We start from the raw sequence: 13,607 nt of genomic DNA on the forward strand, positions 1-13,607 counted from the left end.
TTCACCAATTTAGCATTAAGTACACAGAATTTTAATAGTTTTTTTAATATTATGGCTGGCCATAATGTGGCCATTTAACATCACTCTATTATGTTATAGTTATGCATATAGCTCTATTTGTTCCTTTGTGAAGCAATTTACAGATCAACCATTCAAGACATTTTTGTATACCAATTTTCTCATTTTTTGAATATGTTCCCGGTTACTAGAGAAAAGAGGTCCAGATAAACTACTAGCTAGTTTTACATTTGGATTTGGAATTTTAGTAGCTAATCAATAGGTTGGCCCAAAACTATATGATGTAGGAGTACTACTTTTCATTTGCGCTTTTACATGATTTTGATAACATGTTGTATAGCATTTTCAAATTTGTAGCAAGACAAACACTCAAAATGACGACCCTATCTAAAAGTATCCATCAAAAAAACAGAAGCGAAAAATGTAGTGAATATTCAACTTTAGAATAAGGATATTATGTAGTACCACTTTCATTATATGGCGCGGCTTACAATCTACGCATCCACGCACTATATATAAGGTCACACATATATATTGCTCATTTATATTCTACTTATTTTTAATTACTGGTACATTTTTAATAAGTGTGCATAGATTATTTACACAATTTTTCTGAAATATCCTTATATATCTTGATGTATGTCGTAGATTTTTAATAATGGAGTCATCAAGGCTAAATCTTGATAATGTGAAAGTGGCTAATGGTTTGGGAAATCTACCCAAGATCATTTTAACTTGTATCCATGGAAGGTACGATACTCTCAACTTTTGCACCATATATTACTTGTTATAGTAATGTAAAAATACCATAATTATATTATACTCCGTATGTAAACTGAGGCACTAGTATTATTTAGCAGTGATGCAGAGGTATATCTACATGGAGGGTGTGTTACATCCTGGAAAGTCGATGGCAAAGAACTTCTTTTTCTTCGTCCCGATGCCATATTTAACGGTGAGAAGCCCATTAGGTATGTATTTATATCAATCACATGGCTTGGTATTCAGCTGATTCAATATTTTTTGTAAAGTTTACTTCAAGAACATCAGCTACTTCACATTTGCTTACACTTCATTGCTGTTCTCTCTGATACAGTGGAGGAATACCACACTGTTTCCCTCAGTTTGGTCCTGGCCCATTGCAGCAGGCAAAAACACTAGCTATACTAAATTTATTGATATATTGTAGTTCTTCAATAATAATAATAATAATGTTATTGACAGCATGGATTCGCAAGGAACATGGAGTGGTCGATCGTTTGTGTTGAAAATATGCAAATGAATCCATGTGTAACTCTGGAGCTTAAAGACAGTCCGTACAGCCGTAGTATGTGGGATTATGGTTTTCATGCTCTATACAAGGTACATTAGCTAACTTGTTGTCTTTGTCACTTTGTTAGTATAATATCCTCATCATTTTTTCTGCTGAATTTGTTAGGTGACTCTACACAAAGACACTCTCTCAACACAGATTACAATCACAAATACTGATCACACCCCATTTTCATTTACTACTGCCTTGCATACATACTTTAAAGTAAGTAATTTTCAAAACTAACCGAAATATTAATAATTATGTTGATATTTGCATATATCTAATCAGAGTAATACAGGCTTCTGCAGAAGAGGCCTCTGTTAAATGTTTAAAAGGTTGCAAGACATTGAACAAAGAACCTGATCCAAGAAATCCAGTGGAGGGTAAGGAGGAAAGGTGTGTATCATATGTATTCGGACATCGACGGGCTCATTTGTAGTATTTGATTTAAAACCTTGATGTTATTTTATCAATCTAGGGATGTTGTCACATTTCTGGGATTTGTAGACTGCATCTACCTTGATGCTCCTGATGAAGTTCACCTGGATAATGGCTTGGGTGATTCCATTACAATTAGGAATACCAAGTATGACAATGTTTGAATTTGTTGGTTTATTTAGTCTTAAATTGACCACTTTTTGATGGATTGGTGTTGTCTTTTTTAGTTGGTCTGATGCTGTTCTGTGGAATCCTTATGTGACGATGGAATCATGTTACAAAGATTTCGTGTGTGTTGAAAATGCCAAGGTATGTTTTCAATTATTTATTTATTTTTGTTTTCTACTTTCACTATCTTATTTCTGTGGTGAATGTATATTACTTAGATTGGAGAAATCGAGCTACAACCTAACCAATCATGGACTGGTGTGCAACATTTGACCAAGGCCTGAAATGCTCTGGTCGATTCAAATGCCTCATTCAGTAATAAATAGAGGAAATCATGTTATGTTTAAGATTGAAATCTATTTAAGTTTATTATATTCTCCAAAATTGAGAAGAAATAAATAGAAATATTACAACAAAAGTCTATCAGACAATCAGCTCAATTGGGGTATTACAAATAAAAGTAATAAAATCAAAATAAAATTAGACAACAACAATCAGCAGCCTTTAAATGACTGCACGATTTCCATACCTTTCTTAGGATCAAAACAAATGCAGACGTCAGAAACATTCATTCACACAACATTGGTCTGCCTTCCGCTTGAAATCCCCGAGGAATTATAGTCATGCCGATACAACACTTACTCAACGTTCATATACTTTTTTCAATTCAAGATTTAGGCAGCATCTTCCGAGTCGGCTTCTTCACCCAGAACAAGAAATCCTTACACATCAAATGAATCAAGTCATGCGTTTGGTTTCACGAACCAAGGCCATATGATCCTGCAAAACCAACACAAGTTACAAAATACTTCCACATGAACTATCAACGTCGTGCAAAATATAAATCCATGAGCATAAGTTATCACTGCTTGAACAAGAGTTCAGTTAGTTAGAAAAAAAAAAGTAAAGGAAAGTCCTATGATTATAAGGACGAATCCTAGATCTAAGACCAAGTGAGTTACAATTTCTTTTTAAAGTTTCAATGTATTAATTTGTATCATACACTTAAAACTAACTATCTGTACTAGACTGCTGGAACGAAAAGAATAATCTTCATCCTGTCACCACAAAAAAACATATTTCCAGAAGATCAAAATGTAATGATAAGACAAACTGAAGGAGTTGTCAAGTGCTGAAGTATCCTAGCGGAAAGTAGTGTAACAATATTAATAAATAGAAAGATAGCAACAATAACAACTTACCGAGATAAAATCAAATGCTTTTGTATCCTCTTTTTTTGATCCATTCATCAATGAAGTCGGAGGTTGGGTAGCCATGCCAGGATTAAAAATATCTGGAAAGGGTGCTGCATCCACTCCTACAGGTCCAGGAGAATTGATAGTAGTACTGGATTGTAGATTTCCTAGTTGGTGGAAGTTGGACATTGCAGCTAAAAACTGTTGTTGAGCAAAGTGATTCCCCATGGCACTATAATTCATTGGCTGAGAAGCAAATGCAGGATTGACCCCAAAACCAGAAGGGATATTATATGCCTGAGCACCCGGGGGGAATATGGGATTTACATTCATATCACCAGCTCGCAGAGGAAATTCACTATTTAAAGCAACATTAGGACTTTTATTAGGTGTACTCGATACTAAACCATGGAACACATCCTCGTCTTTATTTGCATTTTTCTTTACAGAGGGATTATTTCCATTCGCGAGCATATCGTCCATCAAGTTGGTAGCATATTCACTAGAAGTTCCTTGCTCCATGAAGACCTCAGAACTAGAATTCAAAAGGTTGAATGGTTCAGATACATTTTTATGAGCTGCGACAGTGGCCTCAGAGGCCCCTGACATATCAAGAGCCACCCCAGAAAATAAATTAGCAAACCGGTCCTTATCTTGACTTATGTGGAAGGAAACATCTGCAAATGGGTCATCATCAACGTTCAGCTTGTCGGTGCTCTCAGAACTGTAGGAATTGTCGCCAAGTAAGTCATTGATCAGCGGAGCAACAGATGGTGGTGCATTTGTTATTGTTGGCTCACTCGCTGCTTTTTCTGGATCTTCCATGCCAAGAAGATCACCTGGGTCACCAGTGTTTATCATATCTGGTATAATTGAAGGCTGGGGAATCTTACTCGGTTGCTTGAATTGGTTGGTTCCACTGCCATTTTGTTCACCACCCAGAAGACTCAATACCTGAGGCAACCACAAATTACTAAGTCTGCCATTTCTTATTCTGAAATGAAAAGAAGCCAAGATTACTAAGTCTGCTGTAACATGCAGTATGCAATTCTTTTAGGTAATAAATTAATAGTAATAGAGTAATTCGGTAATTGCCGCTAAAATAAGAAAAATTAAAAGTTCCTGTATTGTCTATCAAACTTTAAAGTTCATATGACATTCCAGATTTTGACCGAAATTCATGATTTTAGCGGTAATTAACCCTAATTCTTATATGCAGGTTAGTGTTACATTAACCTGAGGGCATTTCAACAGTTGCATACTTGATCCAGTGGCTAGATACATGCACATGGGTGGAAAATTCTAGGAAAAGTAAGATTATAATATGAACCTTGTATCCTTGCAACTTCACTTTATAGTTCTATGTGATAGTCATGCAATGTTTAAAACCACACTGATATTTCGTAAAATAAAAAATTCAAAGAAAATTCAATAAAAAGGGTGCAAGAGAAATCTCCGGTCACTTCTCTCACTGAAACTCCATTCACTTAAGTTTCATGAAGACGAACAATAGAACCAGAGGACACCTAAATGGGACTAGCATCTATCTCACCTTAGTTGCTTTCTCCCTCAAAGATGCTTGGGGAGATTCAGAGCATTGCACCACAGAATCTTTATCGTTGCCAAAGTATGAAGCAATAACTGAAAAATGCAACTCATTCTTCTTCCTCAATACTGCCTCAAGGACACATATGGCTTTCATGCGGACCTGCATAAATGGGCATTTTATGGAAACCAAGTGAGAATATTATTAGACATGATTATATTAGAAGAGTGTTTCATTAGAGAGTTTCTTATAACTATCACAGAGAAATATGGGAAGCATATACAAAATTGATGATCATCAGATTATTGCTATAATATGAACCACAATTAATGGCACAAAGAACACACCTGCCACATAGGAGACCTCAGTTTCATTTCAATGGCATGCGCTAATGATTTGGCATCTACTTTTGAGGCTTCCACCAGGAAAACATGAAGTGCATCTCGAGTAGGCTGTAGGCGCATACCAGTTGATGTCACTATGGTCTCCAACAATTTCTCTTCACGAGTTTTTTGGCTGTAAGTCACAGCAGGGTCTCCATTACTACTTTCTGAATGGCTTGTCGAAATCTCTTTATCCCAGCTTACAGTACCAGCATTTTCTGAAAACCGAGAGGAGCTGTTATATTCGGCCTGAGACCCAAGCCCTTCATACCTATCATTTTCTCTGGTCAAAGATCGCTCAAGGTTTGGGCTTCTGTAACTTCCAGTGTCATTACTTTTCCTTATGGAAGGAGACTGTTTAAAACTACTAAATCCATGTTTAATTGTAGCACTTCCGATGTCAACAACCTCACTGATGAACGACTTTCTATCATCTGATGGCATTTCATAGTTGGTGTTTCCAAATCCTTGTATCCGACTGCGAAGACTACTTTCTGTAGGCGCAGCTGTGCTATCATCTGATGAAAATAAAGTAGATAATGTTTCTTGTGCGGTTTCTCGCACAGCCTTGTTTAACGCATCACCCTTCAGAGGATCTGGCTGGCCCCTGTAGTGGATTAACTGCCGTACTGAAACAGAATTCCTTTGCATCTCCCTTTTGAACTCTGCACTTGACTTACCCACAGCATATTTTATTACCCTTAATGCCTGAAAACAAATCAGTAAAATATAAGATTCTTTTGGCACTACATAAATCTACTAGAGGTTCCTCACTAGAGGCAGCTGACATCAATATTTATTTATACAGTAGTTATCAGTTGTGATGACAATCCATCCATTAGTCAGGATAATTATTTACAGAAACACTAAATTTTGGTTGTATCCTCACCCAAGCAATTCAAATGCTTCGAGACATTTCCCAAAATAACTTAAACGCAGTAACAAAGCAACATGTGCAGACGATTATGCATCTCAAGCCTCATCAGATAACTTTGGGGAAAAGAAAACTCCTTCAAATAACCATAGTCATGTAGTAAAAGATTGAACTACGGTGGCACACAAAAATAACCTCAAAATCAACCATTTAACAAGCAAAAACATGTAACGCACACAGCAGCTCAAAATGATCACCACAACAGAAGCGTACAGCTAAAAAACAAACAACGAAAAAACAACGAATAGCATAATTGAATAACCTTCTGTTTAACAATCGGCGATTTGTGATCGAGCCGTTTGAGGATGAATTGGGAGACCTCTTTAACAATGGAGATGTGCGAAGCCCTCAGCAAATCGCATATTTCCTCCAATTTGTAAACCGGAGTGACCTTATCCTCATCGGATGTCGCGACGTCGATCAACTTGGACCTCCAGTACGACTCTACTGCCCTCCTGCCCTGGTCCATTCTTCACCAAAATCACTTTTCCAATGAAACCGACCGATCAGCCGATCCGCCAACTCGATTTACCAATCAATCAAATCGACTGTTGAACGAATTACTACTGGATCGGTAGACTGATCAGAAATTAATAGAGGTATAAATCCTTCCGATCGCGGAAATATTGCCTTTGTTGATCCAGATGGAAGAAACAGTGAATTGACCGTGGAGTCGAAGAATCAAAACATTACTAATAAAAAAATACTAATATATCAGTATATTTTTGGACTCGTAAAAAAATAATCCCCCCCTTTCCGGATAATTCGTCCAGTTTTCCATTTCGGGTCATCTCACATAATTTATCTCATTTCACTTTTATCATATTTTTGGTAGTGTACCCATATTCCATTAACCATTCTTACTCACATTTTATTATAAAATTAATATATAAAGGTAGGACTCACATTCCACTAACTTTTTCAACCCATTTTTCATTACGATTCTTAAAATCTGTTACAGTTAAAGTGACTCGAATTATCAATAATTACCCATTTTCGATACCGGCTAATCAAATAATTTAATTAAATGATAAAATAGTCCTATGTTGATCTCACCACCTTCCTTCTCCTCTCTGCCTCATTTCATCACTTCATTATCTCTCACTTGTCCCAAAGTCCACGCCTGGCGACTCTCACTCTGTATGTTTCCTTTTCGCAATAGTAATGTTCAATTTCCGGTGTTATTAGTAACTTCAGTTTTGATGATCATTGAACAGGTCGATCGAGTTTCTTCTGCAGGTTTAGGATTTTGATCAATTTTGGAATCTAATTAGTGAAAGATGGCGTCAATCAACGGTGGTGCAAGCTTCAAAGTAAGTAGGAAAAGTCCTGAGCTAATCCGGGCGGCGAAGCCCACTCCTCATGAATTGAGAATCCTCTCCGACATCGACGATCAAGACGGCCTCCGTTTTCAGATGCCGCTGGCGCTAATATACCGGTATAGCCCCTCCATGGAAGGGAGAGATCCTGTTAGGGTTATTCGCGATGCTGTCGCCAAGGCACTGGTCTTCTACTACCCCTTTGCCGGCCGGCTTAGGGAAGTAGCCACTAGGAAACTCGTGGTAGAGTGCACCGGCGAGGGGGTGTTGTTCATTGAGGCCGACGCCGACGCCACTCTGCAACAGCTTGGCACACTTCTACCGCCGATCCAAAACCTCCACGAGCTGCTCTACGATGTCCCTGGCTCCGCAGGAGTCATCGATTGCCCTTTGATGCTTATTCAGGTAGTTTTACATACATCAATTACCTTATCACATCTTTGATGTGTTGTTCTCAATCAAACAGTTAACTGATTGTGATGAATGAGGTTGATGATAAAATTCTTTCTCTTGTATTGACTCTAGTATAGGCTATTCATCAAAAGTTCATAAATTTGAAAGCAAAGTTAAGAAGCCAAACTAAATAATTGAATATGATAATTGTGTGTCAATGAGTGGTTCATGATATGAAACAACTCTTATATGGTTACCCAAATTCATCCTAGTTAAGTATTTGAACTCTTTAATGCAATGAGTGAAACATGAGTATTTGAACAACTAGTTGCATATGCCAATCTGTGATACAATGATTCTAAATCATGTCCATGAATTCATTGAGACATTTCTTTTTGGCACAGTGTTTAAGGATAATATGTTAAGTGGATGGTGATTAATAAGAGAGAATAAAATAAGAGCAAGGATTGGAATAATGCCACATTGTTCATATCTGTCTATTTTTTTTACACATTCTGCCTTTTCAGGTTACACGCTTACTATGTGGTGGATTCGTCTTTGCCTGGCGCTACAATCACACCATGGCCGACGGTGCAGGGATTCACCAATTCATAAAAGCAGTATGCGAACTAGCCCGTGGTGCTGAACGCCCTTCTGTTATACCAGTTTGGGAGAGACACATACTATGTGCTCGTTACCCACCACGCGAGACAATGAGACACCCTGAGCATGATATTGTGGTTGACACAAAGCGAACCACTATCGCACATGATCGCGTGGTGCGACATTTCTTCTTCGGTCCCACTGAGATCTCCACCCTTCGCCAGAGCTTACCTCCGCACCTCCAAAGTTGCACCAAGTTTCAAATTGTGACAGCCTGCATGTGGCGCTGCCGAACAATTGCCACCTTTTCTGACCCTAACGAAGTGTTTAGAGTGCTTTGTGTTATGAATATTCGTGAGCAAATGAACCCTCCTCTCCCACAAGGGTACTATGGTAACGCTATCGTTTACCCTGCAGCAGTCGCCACTGCTGAGATGTTATTGAAAAACCCATTGCATTATGCAGTAGAGCTAGTTAGGAAGGCGATACAAGGAGCAACGGAGGAGTTTGTTAAATCAGTGGTGGATTTGATGGTGTTGAGAGGGCGCCCAAATTTGACTGGGGTGCAAACTTATTTGGTGTCCTCTGCGAGAGTGTTTGAAGTGGATGTTGGTTGGGGGCAGCCCGCATACGGTGGAGTGGCAAGAGCTGGTGTGGATTCATTTCCGCGTGCAGTTAGTTATTTTATGCGCATTAAGAATAGCAATGGTGAGGATGGGATAATGGTCCCCATATGCTTACCGCCGAAAGCCATGGATGTACTCGTTGATGAGCTTCAGAAGATGCTGCCGGGTCGAAGCTCAATTGCTTCAGCGCTCTAAGTGTGGCTCCTCTGTTGAGAACTACCTGCAACGCCTACGAGTGTTGCTCGTGGGTAGGTGTGCTTGGGATAGCTCGACTCCAGATTGTTACTTGTTTGTAACTATATAGGGATAGGTTATGTATATCTTCTCGATCCATCATTCAGTCATACTTAAAAAGTGTATATTCGTCTAATCATATATAGGGATGAGAACTTATGTCTGACCTAACGTTTGCCCTTAGAATATGTCTGATCAATTGGAAAATGGCCGGAACCGTAGGTTTTTGATTCGATGGGAAAGTGAATCGTAACGAGCCCGAATAAATCAGGTTCACAATTATGATTGAACCGCAAGAATCAAGATGCACCGACCACAAGCTGGAGGTTCAAAACCAACGGTTAACCATTGATCCGATTATAACCAGGCACCGCCACCCCCAATACACTGGTCTGAATATGAGCACAAGGTTGGCGACATCCAAGGGCAAGTACTTTATAGTTGAAGTAATCACCAATATCATAGACTATATGACTGCATTTTGCAATTTAACAAAATACTTCATAGGTCTTGCAGAAACATAAAAGGGTGTTAAACGTTAAATCATACACTGAGGTTGAACTCTAGGTTCAGTCTTATACTCCTTCCGTCCCTCTATAGTAGAGACATTTCTTTTCGGCGCAGGATCTAAGAAAAATTGTATTAAATGAATTAAATAAAAGAAGAATAAAGTAAAAAGGAAAAAGGTAGAGAGATGAAGACAAAGTAAAGTACTTTTTGCCAAAAAGGAAATAACTCAGCTAGCTACAGTGGCACAACCCAAAAAAGAATACGACTCAGCTACAGAGGGACGAAGGGAGTATTTTACTCCTTCTATCCAACAATCGGAGTCACATTGGGTATGGACACGAGTTTTAAGAAATATAAAGAATAGTGAATTGGACAAGTTCGTGAAATACGAGGTCCACTTTTGCTAGTCAAGCTACATTTCTTATAATTACATCCTACAAACTAGGCATGGGGAAACAGTCTGAGAATCGAACCTTATTTTTTCGGTTCTCAGTTAACCTTCAACCGAAAAAATAAAGTTAGGGTTTGGTTTCGATAAGTAGGTTTAAGCTAATTCCAGTTCTCAGTTATAACTAAGAACCGAGAGGTTAGAACTGAATAACCGATATTTTTTTTATATTTATTTTTAAATTTTTATATATTGATTTAGAAAAGTAAAAAAGAGAATTGAAAAAGTAAAAATCCTAACTATTGTGAGAAAAAGTAGAATCGTAGGAGTAAAATTTTTATATATTGTTTTTAGGGGAAGTGATCGATTGCTAACTTTTTAAGTTGCTAACTTGCTAACTTTTCAAAGCAATGTATTAAAAATGTCAACACATAATTTTGTTGAACTTCAATACAATGTGTTGATATTATGTGTTGACATTTTGATGTCACCGTGTTAATATTTTTAATACACTGTATCAATGAGTTAGCAATATAATACATTCCTTCTTTTTTGGTTTTATTATTGCACTTAGAGTCAAACTTCTCTCTTCCATTTGTGTTGGAAACCTAGGACTTGGAAATGAGTTTTGAATTTTTTGAATATTTATTGGATTGTAGACTTTGTGAATTTTTGTTTTTTATATGGAATGGAATTATAGAAGTGGTTTTTGATTTACGATTTATAGATTTATCTCCCTTTATTCTTGACCATCAACCGGGACCAATCCCAGCGCGTGCAAACATATCTTTTTTGTCTGGTACTTTATATAGAATTATGTTGATTCTATGGAGTAGTAGTCGTGCAAAAGTGGGATGTTTCTGAACCAACTTTCCAACGACCGTATTTGACTCTCGCCGCTCACCTCTTTTGCACATGTTCACGTCTGGCCAATCTGTATGTTCCCTTCGCAATTCACCTCACAATGTTCAATTTTCGGTGTTATTTAGTAACTTCAATTTTGATGATTATTGAACAGGTTTCTTCTGCAGCTTTTGGATTTTGATCAATTTTGGAATCTAATTATTAGTGAAAGATGGCGTCAATCAACGCTGGTGCAACCTTTAAAGTAAGCAGGAAAAACCCCGAGCTAATCCGGCCGGCGAAGCCCACTCCTCATGAATTGAGAATCCTCTCCGACATCGACGACCAAGACGGCCTCCGTTTTCAGATGCCGCTGGTACTAATTTACCGGCATAGCCCCTCCATGGAAGGGAGAGATCCGGTTAGGGTTATCCGCGACGCTGTCGCCAAGGCACTGGTCTTCTACTACCCTTTCGCCGGCCGGATTAGGGAATTCGCCACCAGGAAACTCGTGGTGGAGTGCACCAGCGAGGGGGTGTTGTTCGTTGAGGCCGACGCCGACGCCACTCTGCAACAGCTCGGCACGCTTCTACCGCCGATCCAGAACCTGCGCGAGCTGCTCTACGATGTCCCCGGCGCCGCAGGAGTCATCGATTGCCCTTTGATGCTTATTCAGGTATTTTCTATAGCTTATATTCTGTTTTTTTCTAGGATTGTACTATAAATCTTTGATTGTGATGAGTAAATTCTTTCTCATATATCGATTATAGGCTATTCATCATTTTGTATGCACAAAGTTTCGATTTGAAAGAAAAGTCAATAAGCCAAAATAGAGAATTTTAGTGTGTTTAGAACTTAGATGGAATGTGTGGAATATGATATGAGAGAACTCTTAAATATAGTTTCCAAATTCATTCAGTGAAACATGATATTTGAACAGCATGCTGTTTTTAGCCCCAATAAAAGTGTTTGCTAGTTGCAGATAGATGCCAAGTCCTCGAATACATTTTATGGAGAAGGGAAACCAAATTGTTTATTTGGTATTGAGAATCTGAGATATGCATCATAATGGTGCTACATTGTTCATTTTTTCTTCCATTCCGCCTTTTCAGGTTACACGCTTACTCTGTGGTGGATTTGTCTTAGCCTGGCGCTACAGTCACACCATGAGCGACGCTGGAGGGATTCTCCAATTCTTCACAGCAGTAAGCGAACTTGTTCGTGGTGCTGAACGCCCTTCTGTTCTACCGGTTTGGGAGAGACACATCCTCTGTGCTCGTTACCCACCACGCGTGACACTGAGACACCCTGAGCATGATATCGTGATTGACACTAAGCAAACCATTATCCCACATGATCGCATGATGCGTCATTTTTTCTTCGGTCCAACTGAGATCTCCATCCTTCACCAGAGCTTACCTCCGCACCTCCACAGTTGCTCCAGGTTTCAAATTGTGACAGCCTGCATGTGGCGCTGCCGTACAATTGCCACCTTTTCTCACCCTAACGAAGATGTTAGATTGCTCTGTGTTGTGAATATTCGTAAGCGATTGAACCCACCTCTCCCAGAAGGGTACTATGGTAATGCTATTGTTTACCCTGCAGCAGTAACCACTGCTGAGAAGTTGTTGAAAAACTCATTGCATTATGCAGTAGAGCTAGTGAAGAAGGCGATACATGAAGCAACAGAAGAATATGTGAAATCAGTTGTGGATTTGATGGTGTTGAGAGGACGACCGAATCTCACTGGGCCGCGAACTTATTTGGTGTCCTATGCAAAGGGTTTTGAAGAAGTGGATGTTGGTTGGGGAAAGCCCGCATACGGTGGAGTGGCAAGAGGGGGTGTGGATTCATTTCCGCGTGCAGTTAGTTATTTTATGCCCTTTAAGAATAGCAAGGGTGAGGATGGGATAATGGTCCCCTTATGCTTACCACCAAAAGCCATGGATGTACTCATCCATGAGCTTCAGAAGATGTTGCTTGGTCGAAGCTCAATTGCTTCAGCGCTGTAAGTGTGGATCCTCTGTATAGAACTAACTGCAACACCTACGAGTGTTACTCGTAGGTGGGTGTGCTTTGAATAGCTCGACTCCAAATTGTTAGTAATTATATATATAGGGATGAGTTATGTATATCTTCTCGATTCATCATTCAGTAGTGTATATTCTTCTATTCATAGTACAGGATGAGAAGCAAAATTATGTGAAAAACAGAGAATACAAGAAGACTTTTATTTATTATGTGGGGCAAAGATTGCACCATAACATCATACATATATATAACTTGGAAACACAGTTTTCCAAGTCAAGCAGTTATGACTGTTTCAGTTATTATTATACAAAAAGAAACGACATATACTGTTTGTGTATCTTAAGCATAATTAAGTTTTAGTTATAGTTAGACCAGAACTGAGCCTGGAGGTAATCGATAATGTTCTTCTCAACCTGGAAAGCCTTGGCCAGCACATCAGGGTTGATCTTAGGATCCGACCCGAAGACAGCATTGGCAATGGTTATGGTGCCTGGATTCTGGCTGCCGAATCCAGCAAATGCTACAGCATTGGTCTTGCCGACGTTGAACTGGAAGTGGATAAGACCCTGGGGGAAGACAAAGACATCCCCGGGGTTCAAGTACTTGGTGAAGAGCTTGTTCTTCTGGTTGGGATCGGCCGGGTTGGAAGTGACGAAGCCGAC

General features: G+C 39.0%; 5 protein-coding genes across 6 annotated transcripts; 3 read left to right on the top strand and 2 right to left on the bottom strand.

Moving 5' to 3' along the window:
- The first annotated feature begins 590 nt into the window (after positions 1 to 590).
- LOC125214667 (putative glucose-6-phosphate 1-epimerase) lies at positions 591 to 2,313 on the top strand. The gene is made up of 9 exons (XM_048115782.1): positions 591 to 768; positions 879 to 989; positions 1,115 to 1,166; positions 1,243 to 1,380; positions 1,457 to 1,555; positions 1,632 to 1,729; positions 1,812 to 1,919; positions 1,999 to 2,080; positions 2,158 to 2,313. Exons 1-9 carry the CDS (start codon positions 677 to 679, stop codon positions 2,221 to 2,223), a joined length of 846 nt encoding a protein of 281 aa, XP_047971739.1. The 5' UTR covers positions 591 to 676; the 3' UTR covers positions 2,224 to 2,313.
- A 31-nt stretch (positions 2,314 to 2,344) lies between these two features.
- On the bottom strand, positions 2,345 to 6,673 carry LOC125214666 (protein MODIFIED TRANSPORT TO THE VACUOLE 1-like). The gene is made up of 5 exons (XM_048115781.1): positions 6,261 to 6,673; positions 5,029 to 5,772; positions 4,688 to 4,843; positions 3,142 to 4,089; positions 2,345 to 2,719 (listed from the first exon to the last, which is right to left on the bottom strand). Exons 1-5 carry the CDS (start codon positions 6,465 to 6,467, stop codon positions 2,678 to 2,680), a joined length of 2,097 nt encoding a protein of 698 aa, XP_047971738.1. The 5' UTR covers positions 6,468 to 6,673; the 3' UTR covers positions 2,345 to 2,677.
- A 421-nt stretch (positions 6,674 to 7,094) lies between these two features.
- LOC125216296 (benzyl alcohol O-benzoyltransferase-like) lies at positions 7,095 to 9,298 on the top strand. The gene is made up of 3 exons (XM_048117974.1): positions 7,095 to 7,138; positions 7,196 to 7,722; positions 8,238 to 9,298. The coding sequence occupies exons 2-3, from the start codon at positions 7,279 to 7,281 to the stop codon at positions 9,132 to 9,134; spliced, it is 1,341 nt and encodes a 446-aa protein (XP_047973931.1). The 5' UTR covers positions 7,095 to 7,138; positions 7,196 to 7,278; the 3' UTR covers positions 9,135 to 9,298.
- Positions 9,299 to 10,904: 1,606 nt separating this feature from the next.
- Positions 10,905 to 13,090, top strand: LOC125216295 (benzyl alcohol O-benzoyltransferase-like). Of its 2 annotated transcripts, XM_048117973.1 has the most exons (4): positions 10,905 to 11,007; positions 11,090 to 11,590; positions 12,027 to 12,495; positions 12,568 to 13,090. In XM_048117973.1, the coding sequence occupies exons 2-4, from the start codon at positions 11,147 to 11,149 to the stop codon at positions 12,924 to 12,926; spliced, it is 1,272 nt and encodes a 423-aa protein (XP_047973930.1). In that variant the 5' UTR covers positions 10,905 to 11,007; positions 11,090 to 11,146; the 3' UTR covers positions 12,927 to 13,090. The 2 variants fall into 2 exon arrangements, with proteins under 2 accessions (XP_047973930.1, XP_047973929.1); XM_048117972.1 differs by having other exon boundaries at positions 12,027 to 13,090.
- A 41-nt stretch (positions 13,091 to 13,131) lies between these two features.
- Positions 13,132 to 13,607, bottom strand: LOC125209662 (germin-like protein subfamily 1 member 7; the record flags this gene model as incomplete). Its single annotated transcript, XM_048109249.1, has 1 exon — positions 13,132 to 13,607. A coding segment is annotated over one exon (306 nt), but the record flags the coding sequence as incomplete, so codon positions are not given.

This window comes from Salvia hispanica, chromosome 3 (assembly GCF_023119035.1).
Source record: "Salvia hispanica cultivar TCC Black 2014 chromosome 3, UniMelb_Shisp_WGS_1.0, whole genome shotgun sequence".
Classification (NCBI taxonomy): Eukaryota; Viridiplantae; Streptophyta; class Magnoliopsida; order Lamiales; family Lamiaceae; genus Salvia; species Salvia hispanica.